This window comes from Anastrepha obliqua, unplaced genomic scaffold (genome assembly GCF_027943255.1).
Source record: "Anastrepha obliqua isolate idAnaObli1 unplaced genomic scaffold, idAnaObli1_1.0 ptg000020l, whole genome shotgun sequence".
Taxonomy (NCBI): Eukaryota; Metazoa; Arthropoda; class Insecta; order Diptera; family Tephritidae; genus Anastrepha; species Anastrepha obliqua.
The window spans coordinates 91,642-108,392 of NW_026562182.1; the positions used below are offsets into that span (position 1 = coordinate 91,642).

At 34.0% G+C, this 16,751-nt stretch overlaps 1 protein-coding gene across 1 annotated transcript in view; it reads left to right on the forward strand.

The window, feature by feature from the left end:
- The window catches only part of LOC129251445 (uncharacterized), a 68,783-nt gene that overhangs the window by 49,297 nt on the left and 2,735 nt on the right, over positions 1-16,751 (forward strand). Inside the window, exons 2-3 of the mRNA XM_054890794.1 lie at positions 4,640-5,087; positions 6,288-7,045. Coding sequence (XP_054746769.1) covers positions 4,640-5,087; positions 6,288-7,045 — 1,206 coding nt within the window. The remainder of the gene's footprint in view (positions 1-4,639; positions 5,088-6,287; positions 7,046-16,751) is intronic.

Genomic DNA, 16,751 nt, shown 5'->3' on the forward strand with positions numbered 1-16,751 from the left:
TCCTTGCACGATTTTTTTTACAATTCAAACCAGAAAAGTTTGGTAAAATTTTTGAATTTATTTTAATTATAATTAGTTTAAAATAGTGTTTTAGGTTTTTTTGTATTTGATTGTTAGAAATTTCTTATTGGTATAAAATAGCTCATACTGGATATGACCTGATTTTTATATAAATCAATCAAAAAGGTAATATGTACATACATATAAATATGCATATATGTATTTAATCTCTTTAATCAAATCTAAGCTATATTGATGAGAAATCTAGCATGGTCATGTAACCGGTCACATTACCGTCACGCATGACCGTTAAACGGTCACCGAACATTGCTCATTACAAACACTTTGTTAAGAGCGTTGGGAAAATCGTGCGAAAAGTTTTGTGTACGTGTGATTTTTTATCCCCTTCATACATATGGATTCGTTTAAGTGCCAGTTACATATAAACGTAGCGACAAACAAAAAAAAAATTATCGCACCGCCGACACCATAGCGCGATAACCGAGCGGCTAACAATGTGGGGTTCCGATCCAAAATCCGAATCCCAAAAAAAATTTTTTTTTATATATTTATTTTATTTTGTGTTAATTTAATGGTATTTGCGGTGTGCGTCTTGATGTTGGTCCACAAATGGAGGGACCTACAGTTTCAAGCCGATACTCCGAACAGCAGATATTTTTATGAGGAGCTTGTTCATGTGACGGAGAACCAAAAAAAAAGTCGATTTTCAAACAAATACGAGTGCATATGTGCTTGTAATATATAAAAAAGTGTAATCGTGTTAGAGTTTCGGTCACGCAGGTTTTGCTGGGTGTGTTCTGGACAACATCAAGTACCTACATACATACATAAGTGCTTACACATGCACATAAATCATTGTTTCCACAAAAAATTAAATAATAAAGAATCTTTAACAACCAAACTTAGTTTTGTTTTTCGGTGCCTCAATTCGGCGCAAACTTCAACAATTGTCGAAAAGGCTCAATTCACCCATATACATAACAACTTTCTCTGTGTATTTCTCTACAATCCCAGACGCAAATAAAACAGCAACAGTTTTATTGTGATATATAAATACATAAATATACATAAATATATATATACAGGGTGCGCCATCTCGTGCTTCGGTATGGAAATATTGAATAACTTTAGCAACTAGCAAAATTGAATGTTTGTTGGTGTTTTTTTATTTGATTTTGTCCTTTACAATCTGTTTCAACTGCACTTAGAACACAACATCCAACAAATGACCACCTTTACGAGCCACACAATATTGTGCCCTTTTTTTCGAATTTTCCATTACTTTTGCTAGCATTTCGGGTGATATTGCCTCTATTTCAGATCTAATGTTAGTCCTGAGCGCTTCCAATGTAGTGGGCTTGTTGGCGTATACTCTACTTTTTAAATAGCCCCACAAAAAAAAAAATCCGGCGATCTTGGAGGCCACTCAACATCGCCACCTTTCGACATCAACCGGCCAGGGAACTTTAGCTTCAAAAAGTTCATCGTTTTGATCGCCGTATTGTTGAAACCAGAAGTTCAATAAATTTTTTTTTGCGCATTTCTGGAATCACATAGTGCGCCAAAATCTACGGTCGCCACGACCGCGGTATTTTCGACGGTATGCACGTTGAGCAAGCACAATTGATCGACCATTTTCCAAATACATGATCACAATTTCCGTGCGTTCTTTAGGTGTAAAGTTATTCATCGTTAAAATTGTACTGAATTGACGTTTCCAAATTATTTTTTCTCAAGTCCTTCTGACAATGGATAGCAAAGTTATTCAATATTTCCATACCGAAGCTCGAGATGGCGCACCCTGTATGTATATATAATTGGCGCGTACACCATTTTTGGGTGTTTGGTCGAGCTCCTCCTCCTATTTGTGGTGTGTGTCTTGATCTTGTTGCACAAATGGAGGGGCCTAAAGTTTCTACCCGACTCTGAACGGCGGATATTTTTTATTTGGAGTTTTTTCATGGCAGAAATACACTCGAAGGTTTGCCATTGCCTGCCGAGGGGCGACCGCTATCAGAAAAAACTTTGTCTTAATATTGGTATTTCACCAAGATGCGAACTTACGTTCCTCTCTGAATTCCGAATGGTAATCACGCACCAACCTATTCGGCTACGGCGGCCACCGATACATATATACATATATGTATACATAGATGAAATACAGCTTTTTTGTACTTTATATCAAACAGCCATTGTGATATTTGACCATTTGGGTCAATTGGTTTTAAATTCTGTATACAGATACGATAAAATTATTATATTTTCACCAAAAGGACACCAATTTCTTTCACAAATAAATACATATATTAAATCTTAGCATAATCTTCACTGGTGAGCCCACTTATTGCCCCTCAGATGTAAACAATTTTTTCATTACAAAAAGGCAACGGAACACTCTATTAATTGCGTACATTACTCTGACTGGACTTCCATCCCAATGTATTGTAAATACCAGGGCCAAAGATTTTTAAACTAGCTTACAGAAGGTGTGAAAGAACTAATAATCACTGAGAGAAGCCGAGAAACACAAAAGTATTTAGAACTCGATGCACCTGCAGCAACAAATTACTAATTGTGAAAGGCGACCAAAAGCCTAAAAGGTAAGTCGGATGGAATATGGGCGAAAGCGAACGCCGAAAAATGGACTGCTTTTTTTAAGCATCTCTCTCAAGTTTTTGTTTGCCAACTTAAATGAAGCCCCCCGATCCTTGATTGAGCCCTTCCATTTGGTGACCTGGAGTTTCCCCATGTCGTCTTCTAGTTCGTCAATCCATCTGAAGCTTGGTCTGCCTCTTACTTTCGTTGCAAATATTTTAGCGTCAATTATTTTTCGTTGAGCTCTCATGGGGTCCATTCTCATGGTATAGCCTAGCCATCTTAGTCTTTGAGCTCAGATGAACCGCATAACGTTTTCCGCTATTATAAGTTGGTCCAGTTCACGTCGTTGCCTTTGACTGCACCGAAGATTAGCCTCAAATTTTTTCTCTCGATTACTTGGAGTTTGTTTTTGTCTTTTTCATTTATTGTCTAAGAGTCTGATGCGTTTATTTATCAATATTAAAATTTCTGTTTACACGTTTTCGTTTTTATGCTTATTTTTCTTAATGTTGCCACAAAGGAATGTTAATTAGATTTCACACATTCCTTGTCGATTGGATTACTATATATTTAGCTCACTGTTCCACATTTTATCTTTCAATACTTACAGGATCACTTTTTCTCGACTAATCGAACAATTTGGATCAAACCAATGAGACGTAATCTTTTTCTCGATTTTTTACAGAAACGGGCTGCAAATCATTCTCTCTTATGTGCATTAGATCTAATGTGAAATTTTTACCTCGAGCAGCTATGCCTTCAATAAATGAAGCTGGTCATCATGACTAGATTCTTTTGCAATCTGGTCCGAACTCTATTTGATGACATCAGTTTTTGAGGTATTTTTCCTTGAGGGCTTCGCAATTCTTGAATCAGTTCTTTGGGAGCAACTCAGAAAGGAAGAGCTTTACTAAAAGGTACTTCGTTGTTTTCTTGCACTTCGGCATGTTGGAGAATTCATGTAGATGGGTATCCTCTTCACAATCTCGCACCATCATTTACTGACTTTGCATCAGTACTGCCGTTTTTACTTCGTTTGGAAGATTTTACTTCGCTTTTTTCCAAATATTCCACCACTTCCTCTTTCGAAAAAATACTTCTTTTTTTGCCTCGTTCAAAAAAACACTTCCCTTTTTGCCTGTTTCAACAAAAAACACTTCACTTTTTAAATACTTTGTTATTTCAATATCCCAATTCATAAATATTTCTATTTCAATTTAATTACCACTCATAGGGTAAACATGAATTTGCTGAACGCTCGAAAACCCTATTAACTATTGTGACTGATTGTCATTTTATTCGCTTTGTTTGCTTAACTTGGCAATGTCAATTAACTTGAAGTTGTGCATTTGTATGCATACATACAAACACATTCGAAAAATACCGCTATGTGGCTTCAACTGATTTTACGTTTCGTCTTCATTTGGTTTGGAGTATTTATTTCTCGGAAAACAAGTGCCTCATAGTTTTACAAAAGTTTTCATTCAAATTATTGTATTTTCGTTTCAAAAAGTGTGCTTTAATTTTAATAGCAAAGCATATCGTAACTCTCGTTTTCTTGGGTGTAAAATCATGGATCGGTAAGAAAAAACATTGTTTAAATGTACGTGTGATACAAATATCTTAAATTGTACGAATTAGTTTCTTAGTCAAAGCAGATGGCACGCAATATGGTGCAATAAGAAAGGAGCCAACAATTCCAGTGTCTAGTAAATCAGTGTAAGTTGTCGTTAACTTTCCTATACCCGCGCGTTGGTCTGTGAGACCGAGAAAATGATTTTACGCAAATTTTTGTTTTTCCAAAAACTCTACAAAGTTGAATTTACTGCTAGCTTCCGGTTTTCTTGCAAGCTCTATATTAGTGTTGATTTGGCATTTGCACTATACAGGCGTGTTGTTGATTTTTATAAATATTGGTCTGTGAGACCGACGCGGGTATATGTGTAATATTTTGTGAAGTTAAAGCAGTTATTTTGTTTTTTGTTTCTTTCTTATTTTTTTACGTTTTACTATTTTGCAGGTACTTTTTAATATTATAATGAATGAAGAGCAAATCAGACTACTTTTGGAGAAAAAAAATTCGACTTCTGATTATGAGGATGAAAATGACAGCGACGTTGAAGACTTTGTTGCAGGAGATGTAGAAAGTTATGATACCGAGCAAGCAGATGATGAAGAAATCGACGAGGAGTTGAATGAGATAGATGATAGAGAATTTTATCTTGGTATAGATGGACACACTAGGTGGAATAATGATGCTCCGTCAAATCGTTTAAGACGTCTCACTAGGAATATAGTCACTCAACTGCCAGGGCCTAGAAAAGCAGCAAAAAACTTGAAGGAAATAGGCGAGGTTTGGAGATTATTTTTTACTGAAGTTGTTATAAATCGTTTTGTAAAGTATACTAATGAACATATCGATCTCATAAAACCTAATTTTTCAAGAGAAAGCGACTGTACCTATACAGGCAACATAGAAATCGAAGCCCTTTTAGGCCTTTTAATCTTTGCTGGAGTTAGAAGAAATAGTCGCTTCAATGCTAAAGATTTATTCAAAATAGACGGTTCCTCTTCGGAGTTATTTCGATTAACTATGAGCTGGAATCGATTTTATTTATTATTATTATTATTATTTATTGTCTAAGATTTGACAATAAATTCACGCGAGCGGAAAGGACTGCCGTAGATAAACTAGCTCCAATAAGGGAATTATTTGAAGAAGTTGTAGCCGCGTTTCAAAAATACTACAGTGTGTCCCAGTTTAGTTTGACGTTTTTATTGCAAATAAATATTTTTTAAGCTAGAAAAGGCATTTTTTTTTTTTTTTTTTTTTGAAGAGGTAAAAGCGTAAGTTTTCTTTTTAAGGCAGATTTTTACATGAATTGCGATATGCCATGATTTTTTATTTCAATACTAAAAACTAATATGATTTTTAATTTATGTATTGTCCAAGAAGTGTTTTTAAGTTATTATAACTTATTTTTATTTATGTGAATAAAAAATATGTTATTGTTTTTTTTTTTGTAGTACTTAAGAAAAAATTATCGATTTTGATGGCTTTTTTGTTAATCACTTAAAATCAATAAAATAAGTGAATACAAATTTAATGCGTAGTTTTATTTTTTTATTACATCTACGGGATTGAAAAATAATAATTTGTTTTTAGTTTTGTTTGAAAAAACTAATATTTTATGTAGTTTGAACTTTCGGTCTGTGAGACCGTGCGTGGGTATATGTGTTACAAAAATTAACGCGGGTATAGGAAGGTTAATAATTTGATTGCAAAAACTAATATTTCTAATATTATATTAGTATCAGCTCTTCTGACGAATCAGATGGATCAGCCTCCGAAGATGTGTCCAAAAATTGTAAACAAAAATTCCGTCCACATTGGAAAAATTTACATAGATGGCTTGATACTAAAGAAGGTAAATCGTACTGCGTGATTTGCAAAAAAATCCTTGCAAATAACATAACCAATATTAAAAGACACGGAGAAGGAGAAAGTCATAAAAAAAGGCAAGCAGCTTTGCGAAATCAAATTAAGCTGAGCGACGTTAAAGAAAGGTTTTATGCTACCAAAAATGCAATCAAGATAGCTGAATTAAAAATTATACGTTTTTTGTGCATTTACGATTTACCGTTTACACTCATATCGCCTTTAATAGAACTAATTAAAAGTGTTGCAGCCAATACAAATGTAATAAAAGGCCTGAAATGTGGTAGAACAAAGGCAAAAGAAACCGTAACAAATGTACTACATAAAAATTTTGTTGAAAAGATAAGCGATTGTTTGAGAAATAACAAATTCTCTCTTATAATAAACGAAGCAACAGATGCAAGTTCAGCAAAGTGTTTGGCTCTAGTGGTTCGCTATTCTGATAAAGAAAACGGGAAAATTCGAGATCATTTTTTAAGTTTAATCGAACTTGATAAGAGTGATTCCAAAACAATTTTTGAATCAATTAAAGCTTTTTTTGAACGATTTAAAATTCCCTTAACAAACTTAATTGGCTTTGCAGCTGACAATGCCTCAGTGATGATGGGTCAAATAAATGGAGTGCAGAGGCTCCTTGAAGATATAAATCCTCACTTGTATGTTATTGGATGCATCTGCCACTCTATGCATTTGTGTTCATCGAAAGCTACTAAGGCCATTCCAAGTAAAATCGAGAATCTTGTGAGGGATATATACCTATTTTTTAATTATAGCAGTAAAAGGCAAAAAGAGTTCGTTGAATTTCAAAATTATTTCAATTTAGAAAACCATAAAATTTTGAAAGTATCTAATACCCGTTGGTTGTCTATGGAAAATGCCGTGTCCAGAGTATTGGAACAATGGAAAGCCTTAGTTCATTATTTTCACTCAACAAATTTTGAACAAAACCATGATATGACAAATAACATACTGACAAATATGAATGATGCAAATAAATGCTATTTGTTTTTTTTAGCATACATTTTGAAAGAAATCAATAAAATTAACTTAGAATTTTAGTCAGAGACTCCACGCTTTCATGTAGCTCTGGAAATATTGACCCTCTATTTCAAAAATATTTTAAGTAATTTTGTTGACTTAAACCTGTTAAATTTTGAAATGTTAACAGTGGATAATTTTGATCAGCTAAGTGTATTTAAACCTTTAAAAGATATTTATCTTGGACAAAAAACTCAGAGTCTTTTGCAAAGTCAGAATTTAACAAATTCACAAACTATTGAAATTCAGCAAAATTGTAAACAGTTTTATATAATTCTCTGCAAGCAAATTTTACGTAGAATCGATTTTAAAAACCCAATTCTGAATGCTGTGAAAATTCTAAACCCTCTTTCTTTAGGCTTTAGTTTAATGCCGTTAACCACTTTATTCCCAAATCTTGTAGAAAATGATGAACATCTAGAACTTTTGGAAAGTGAATGGAGGTTACTTATCCTACAAAATCGGTCCGAAGAAGGTCTTGAGAGTTTCTGGAAAAAAAAATTGTTTGCATGGAAAACAGCTTAGGAGATTTAATGTACCCTAATTTAAAAGATTTTGTTGGTGCTATCCTAAGCCTTCCACATAGTAGTGCATCCCCTGAGCGTGTGTTTTCAAGAATGAATAGTATATAATATATTAAATCGTTTAGAAGAAATTGTTTGGATGTGGGTACAGTGGACTCCTTACTTTTAGTAAGAGAAATGGTGACTGCAAACGAAATCAATAATTGGGTTCCATCCCATAATATTCTAAGGGAATACAAAAAATCTTAAGAATGCTATATCCTTTTTCAGTATAAAATAATCACCATTTAAATGTTTATTTTTTTTACTTGAATTGTCATTAGATAAAATCTAATATAAAAATTAAAAAATTATTTGTACGTCCATTTTATTTCAGTAGTAATATGAAGTTGAGGGCTTTATTCATGTGAATTTATTGGTCTTAAAATTAACTATTTTAATACATATTGTACATGTAAATGCAATTTTTCATAAACTGAATTTGTAAGCCTTTAGTTTAATCAAATATCAATAAAATTCATTATATCTAACTATAACTAAAATAAATTTATTTAAGGGGGTTCATTGTCCATAAAAAGTTTTAAACACTTCGAAAATTTCGAAAATACTTCACTTTTTTCGACCTTTCACTTCACTTTTGTTTGGTCGTCCGGCAGCACTGCTTTACATTTCATCTTCGTTCGTATATCGAACAGATTTCTTGTGGCAACAGCCGCTCTCCTTACTTGTGAAACTAATTTCTTCACGTTTACCTTCATACGCATCTACTGGTTCTTCTAAATCCATTAAACAGTATTTTCGAATAAAGCCCAGTTCTGTTCGCAAGCCTTTCCTTATAGAATTAATTAAACAATCGCTAGAGAAATATTTAAAAATTACTTACTATTGCTTGCTGATGCATCATCATCATGCAAATAATAAGCAAAGAGCTGCAGACATCAATTATCGTCTTCTACTTAGCATAAAAACGAAAAAATCCCCTTTCAAACTCATTTTCAATGATTTCTAGCAAACCAAATTAATCTACCCGTTCACATATGGCAGATTACCTGCAAAATAGTCAGCTCTCAATACTGTTGTGAAAGGTTTTTCCTCATAGAATTTATTTTGGTGGAATATTCCAGTGTTTTTTGTTTCTTTAATTATTACTAACGATATGAAGAAAGTACAAGGAGAAGGAATAGCTAATTTAATTGCTCAATTGGCTGCTAATAATAAACAGTTGGAGGAAAATCGCATGCGACGTTTACTGAGATTGCAAAAAATTATGGCAGCAATACGCATGGGAAGATCTATATTACATTTTATAATAAGTAATAAGAGGAAAAAACGTTTATGAGGACACGCTTTTTTCTATAAAATGAATCCATAATTAATAATATTTAACACAAATTTTATTAGAATTATGTTTACAGACCTGTTTTCTTTGCCGGCATCGATTTCATTTAGTTTTTATTTTGATGTTTCTCCTTACATTTGTAATAATAACACTGGTTTACAGCCAAAATGCACCAGAGACGCCGTTATGAAATTCCTATGTAAAATCACCGTCTGATTCCGAAAATCAAGGTTATTTTTTATTCTATGGTAACGTTTTTGAGATATTTACGAATTACCGTTATTTCAAAAAAAAAAAAAATTCGGCTCACTTAATCATATATATCTCGAAAACGAATTGAGCGATTCCAAAACCGTTGAAAGCTTTTAAAAGGTAATAAAATTTGCTATAAACTGTGTGTAAAACACTTTTTGCTAGGCCCTGCAGATTTAAAGATAACGAGCTATCATAACGGATTTTTTTAATTTTTTTTGTAAAAATATAAAAAAATTTGTACTTTGAGAGAAAGGATCTCGAAAACTTTTTACTTTTTCGTATATTTTTAAATATATCCATTTAATACTTAAGTACCCTACAAATAATACCATATGTACATATGATTCTGTCTTAACTCTATGATCTTATTTTATAATTGAAAAAGTTATGTGTCTTGTTTTGACGCTTATTTATAGAAGGATCGGTTTCTCTTATGAGAAACCAACAGTAATCACCCATCATAGCGACATCCCAGAATCCTTGATACCTACTTTCAATCATTTGCATTTGCTGGTGAAACCTTTCGCCATGCTCATCACTTTCGTCGCCAAGATTTTGCGGGAAAAAATTTAAATGGGAGTGCAGAAAATGAATTTTTAAAGACATATTTACTCCTGAAAGAAAATTAAAAAGGGAATTAGATAAATACATAAGTGACACATTAGCATATAATTTTCTTAGGCTGGATTAATCTTCCAATTCAGAACAAATTTTGGTGGTTCTTGTTTGTTCGGAGCAGGGCAATAAATTCAGATTAAGGGCTATATGTTCTCATGTAAATTTAAAAATTTGCTTTCAAACTTTTTGTTTAGTTTTAAAGTTAACTGAGAAAATGGTCTTATATGTGTTTTTTATTTACCCATTTCCGCATAGTTTTTGATTAAATCGTTTACTATCAGCTCGAAGTTAGGACTTTTGTGTTTGCCTAAAAAAGAAGTAACGACCTTTTCAAAAGAGTCCCACGCCGCTGCCTCCACTGGTGACAATAATTCTTTGAAATGGGTATTGGCCATTATTTTCCTTATTTGCGGCCCCACAAAAATCCCTTCCTTTATTTTTGCTTCTGAAATCTGTGGAAAGATTGTTTTCAAATAATGAAAAGCTTCGCCTTCTTTGTCCAAAGCCTTGACAAAGTTTTTGATAAGGCCGAGCTTGATGTGGAGCGGAGGTAGAATTATTTTTTCCTTCTTTATAAGTGGTGAGTATTTTATGTTATCCACCCCAACTTGAAACTCGATTCGTTCTGGCCAATCCTTTATGATGTAGTGGTCTTGACGTGCCCGGCTATCCCATTTGCATAGAAAGCAACAGTATTTTGTGTATCCAGATTGTAGACCACATAGCATTCCAACGACTTTTAGATCGGCACATATTTTCCAATCATGTTCTTCGTATTTAATTAATTTAAGCAATTTTTGCATTGTCTCATATGTTTCCTTCGTATTTACTGCATGCGCGATCGGGATAGATGGCTTTTGGTTGCCAATATGCAATAATACGGCCTTTAAACTTAATTTATTGGCGTCTATGAACAATCGCCACTCTTTTGAATCATATGGTTCACCAAACTGTTTAAATAGACCAGCAATGTTTTTGCAATAACAAATACTGTCCTTCTTCGTATAGTACTGGGAGAATTGTTCGTGACGAGTCCTATAATATGTTACCTTAACATCGGATGAAACAAATTTAAATTGTTGCATACGAGAGGCGTGTAGTTCGGCCTTTTCTTTTGACAATTCCAAATCCCTTATCCAATCATTGAGTTGTGCTTGTGACAAAGGGTTTCTTTCGTTTTCCGTTTGCAATTCAGTACAACATGATGCCGCGTAATCAGATACTGCTGTTGACAATGAAACTGGAGCCGGAACTAAAGTTAAATTTGATGCTGGCAATCTAGCTTCCGTTGAATTTAGTTCTGGTAATGACACTGTAGATACGCTCGCATAGGTTACTTTTCTTGACTTTCCAACCCCAAATACTTTTGTAGTACAAATATAGCAGTCCGTTGAATGGCAAGTTGGTTCCCTCCACTTCATTGGTGTAATAAATTTCATATGTCGTCTAAATAGATAGTTTAAGAAACTTGTCAGATATGCATTAAAAGAGAGCAAACTCCTAATTTTTATGATGTACCTTTTGGTTCCGGTTTCCGAAAATATCAATTCGACTCGACATGTGGTGCACACAGTATTCGGTGTCCATGGTTTTTCATTGTTTCTGGGCTCAATTCCATAACACTTATGGTATGCAAATTTCAAAGGATTTGAAAACACACGTCGCATCCTTTTAACGATAAACTCCCCGCAGATGAAACAGAACATATCTGGATCATTTTTACACTCAAATTCTCGCGCCCTTTTATTCATATTATATTTTTAAGCAAATGACGGATTATAAACTGCAATTAAAAAATGAACAGTATCCGGCGATCCTTGCAGAAATTATGAAGGAACGAGGCACATGTACTATTATTTATACTTACATAGATCACCTACCTATACAAAAAGGTTCCCTAGTTATACATAGAAAACACTACCTGCCTTAAACATATGATCTTGCTTGAAATGTGTCTGTGCTTGAGATAACGACACTAACAATTTTTTGTATCTAATAACCCTTCCAAAATCTACTTGAAACTAACTGATCTGCGAATACTAACACATATTACCAGTAGGGTACTTAACACGTTCCCTGTCCGCTGAGCCACATATGGTTCAGGAAACGTGCGCCTGATAAGCACTGATACGTTCCTGAGCCATATGTGTGTCAGCATAGAAAAAATTCCCTGAACCACATGTGTTTCATGAACATGCAGAAGCAAAAATGGACCATATGTGTTTCAGGTAGAAATACCCTACATCCGTTTTTTTTTTTAGTTATTATTATTACTAAAGCTATCCTATGACTACAGAAAAAACCTTGTTGGACTTGACGGTCAATTTTGCATTTTTGTATTGGGACAGGGAACGTGTTAAGTATTAAATGGATATATTTACTTGAATGCTTGTAACTTTTGTATTAGTTCATCGATTTTGTTTAATCAAAGTTTATTTTTTTTGTAATAAAACGGAGCTTAGAGTGAAAACAAAAAATATACGAAAAAGTAAAAAGTTTTCGAGATCCTTTCTCTCAAAGTACAAATTTTTTTATATTTTTACAAAAAAAATTAAAAAAATCCGTTATGATAGCTCGTTATCTTTAAATCTGCAGGGCCTAGAAAAAAGTGTTTTACACACAGTTTATAGCAAATTTTATTACCTTTTAAAAGCTTTCAACGGTTTTGGAATCGCTCAATTCGTTTTCGAGATATATATGATTAAGTGAGCCGAATTTTTTTTTTTTTTTGAAATAACGGTAATTCGTAAATATCTCAAAAACGTTACCATAGAATAAAAAATAACCTTGATTTTCGGAATCAGACGGTGATTTTACATAGGAATTTCATAACGGCGTCTCTGGTGCAGAAAAAAAGCTGAAATTTGTGATCCAGTGTAATTATCGATAACACAGAAAACACAGTATCGTTGTTAACTAGGATTATTTTATAATCTCAGATTTTGGGAGAGAAATTTTGTATGGGAAATCGCGCTTTTTAATTACGGATTTTGAGTTAAGCGCAAAAAGTAGATCATCTACTTATATGTGAACGAATTATTACACCCTTTTTGAGTGTTTGTCCGAGCTCCTCCTTCTATTTGTGGTGCGCATGTTGATGTTGTTCCATATCGCACTTGTTACGTTAAAGCGTAACAACTCAAAATTTCCAAATTTTAGTTTTTTGCAAGAAAACAATGTACAGTGGTTATCTCTACCCACTGTAAAAATCGTTCAGTGGTTTGTCTAGTCTTTCGTTAAAAAAACCGTTATGACTCTCTCTTTGTTTTCAGAATGACTTCTTTTGTCTCAACTAAAGAGTTACATTTTTAGTTGTCTCCAAGTGTTTGAACAAATTTGTGTCACATAAAGTGTGACATTTTGGATTGTGCCTGTTTACAACCAAACGATTTGTTTAAAATATACCACTAAGTGTATAAAAAAATTTCAGGAAAAGAGTAACAACTCAAAAATTTTTTATTTTAGCGCAGCTACTAAAAAAATAAGAATGAAACAACCGTTATATTGTTTTTAATGATATTTTCGTGCAATTACATATTTTTTTCCTTGTAATATATTATTAATATTTACGGAAACAGTTTTTCGTCTCTACTGAAAGTGTTCAGATTTTGAGTTGTTACGCTTTAACGCAACAAGTGCGATATATGGAGGGACCTACAGTTTTATGCCGACTCCGAACGGCAAACAGTTTTTTATGAGGAGTTTTTTTAAGGCAGAAATGAACTCGGAGGTTTGCCATGGCTTGCCGATGGACGACCGTTGTTATTTTCTATAATTTTTGGTTTTTCATGCACGAAGATTCAAACCTACGCCCTTTCAAATGGTAGTCACTCACCAACTCATTCGGCTACGGCACCCTTCAAAATTCGCTTAAATATAAAGTAGTATATTCATTGGTTCATTTACGATACTTTCCTTCCATCATGTCATCGTTCTTTTTGCTTTGCCATTTCCGCGTATTTACAATGCGGTTATTAGTTAACACCATGTACTAAACTAACTATGACAAGTCTAAAATTAAAGTATTTTATTAACTAAAGTCAGATGGACTGTAGTAAAAGATGATGTACGTTGTGACATTATACGATGTACGATGTGATGTTGCTTGAGCTCAGCGTTTTATTCTGGAAGTAGACGGAAAACTAGAAGAAAGTAAGCCTGTTTTCGGGAAAAATATTAAATTTCTTCTCAGCAAAGTATGCTTTTTTTTCTTGTAATCTTTAAGCAACAATACGTTATAAGATAAAACAAAATTTTTTAATTAAAAAAAATTGTATGACAGGGAGCAGTAAAAACCAAATTATAACAACTTTTTAACTGAATGATAAGAACATCGATATTAAAAATGCAACCAAAGTTAATACGCGGTCTTTCGACGATGCTAATTGATAAATGAGCATAAATGTATTTTTTTAATTTTAAGGCTATATTTTACTCTAATCTTAAAAAGTTCAGGCCCAGTTTTTCTTTGATCTTAAAAACTATTTATTTCCATATTTTTCTTAATACTAAAAAATTTCTAAATATAAATCGATAATTCCTGCGCATCGGCAGAGCCAAAAAGAATTAATTTATATGATGCACATTGCACCATAATATGAGTTTACAATTTAGTGTTTATGAACAACGGTCAAACATGGAAGTGTTTTATGCAAGCCACAAACGGAAAACAAATCCAAACAATCGGTTGAAACTCATTTTTCCACACACGAGTGAATTTATTGACGATTTCAGTTTCACGCTGTTCGTTGCTGAGTTAACGTCGGACACGGAAAAAAGTGATTGTCATAGTATATGGTAATTATTTGTGCTTTAAAAAGGAGAGAGAGGGAAGATTTTATTTCACACTTTCTATAATAGCGTTTTGCTCTACTTTTTTATATTTTTCTAATAAAATTTGCCACGATTTTAACTTTATATTTCTGTATTTAAGTTGCTAAGGCAACATTTTTTGTCAACTTGCAATCGGTTGCTTGTGTGTGGTGAAATTGACGATTTTCCCTTCGAGTTTTGCACTCGGTTGCTTGTGTGTGTGCACACGAGCGGACAAATGACAACATTAAACAATACATTTATTGAGGCAGGCCCATCGTTTTAAGTCTACTAGTGCCTTTCGTAATGTAATATAATTACAATTATATGGAAATATTATGATAATATGAATATCATAATTATGTATATATAATTATTTCTAATTCAATTCTAACTCAAAGATTTCTTTAAAAAGCCAACCGTCATTGTGGAAAAATAAGAGGGATGAATATAAATATTTATAAAAATGTAAAATTAAAATCATGGCAAATATTGTTCCAAGAATTTAAAGTAGACAAAAACGGTAATATAGAAAGTGTGAAGAAAATCTTGCTCTCCCTCTTCTTTTGAAGCACAAATAAATACCATACATTTTTTTCCGTGTTCGATTTCACTCAGAAACGAACAGTGTGAAACTAAAGTCGACAACAAATCCACACGTGTGTGGTAAAATGAGTTTCAACCGATTGTTTGAATCTGTTTTCAGTTTGTGGCCTGCATAAGAAACTCAGAGCTTATTTTGCAATTTGTTTGTTTACTTTCTATGTATACATCATTGGTCATCCAAAACACTGGTAACAAACCAATTTTTGTGACCAAAAGGAGACAAGAGGTGATTTATTTAACACTTACCAATAGGTCAGTTGGAAATCAAATCAACCGATGGCGAGTTTTGGAAGAGGACTCTCTTTCTGATCATCGTCTTATCGAATTCCGACTGGGAATTGACACAATATCAATACCTTCCGGTAGGAATCCTCGAAATGTGGACTGGGACAGGTATGGTGAGCTTGTAACAGAGCGATTACCAAACCTGAAAAAACTCAAATCAGCAGAAACGATTGAAGATGCTACTAAGAAATTAGAAGGTACTTTAATCAATTGCTTTGAGGAACTGTGTCCACTCCGGCAAAGCAGACAGGGGAAAGCGGTTCCTTGGTGGAACCCTGAACTGTCGAAGCTTCGTGTACGGTCCAGGAAACTTCTTAATAAGGCCTTGAAGATCAAAACAGAAGAGGACTGGGCCAATCATCGACTTACACAGAGAGAATATAAGAAAAAAGTACGGCAAGCCAAACTTGAATACTATAGAAATTTCTGCAGTAACGTCGAAGAAATGAGGGAAACAGCGAGACTTTGTAAGGTTCTTCATTTAGACCGATCAGTAAGGCTGGATTCCATTCGAAAACCTGATGGTTCATACACCATTTCCAAATCGGAAACGTTTAATGCTCTACTCGAAACCCATTTTCCGGGTAGTAGAACTCTCTCTGAAGCTGAGAGTGGCATGAACAATGACGGTGGCAACGGTGGAACCTCTAGGAACAGCTGGTATATTGCTAGTCGGATAGTGACAAGGGAATCGATAAGGTTTTCCTTATCTTCCTTTGAGAACTTTAAGTCCCCTGGACCTGACGGAATATATCCAGTAATGCTTAAAAAAGGAGGAGACAGGCTGATCGAGGCCCTGAAAAGGATCTTCACAGCCTGTCTTGCATTTGGTTATATACCATCCCAATGGCGACGCGTAAGAGTAGTATTTATTCCAAAACCAGGAAAAGATGACTATTCCCTAGCAAAAAGTTTTAGACCCATCAGTTTGACATCGTTCGTTATGAAAAAACTAGAACGAGTGATTGAGAAAGATATTCGAGTGGGGGTATTGCCGAGAAGTCCACTTAGTAGAAATCAACACGCTTACCAGAGTGGAAAATCATGTGAATCAGCCTTACACGATCTTGTTAGCAAGATTGAAGCCGGGCTGGAAGCTGACGAATACACAATGGGCGTGTTCGTGGACATTGAGGGGGCTTTTGATAATGCCACTTTCGGCTCGATATGTTCTTCTGCCGAACGACACGGAGCTAATCAAGCCATTATAAAATGG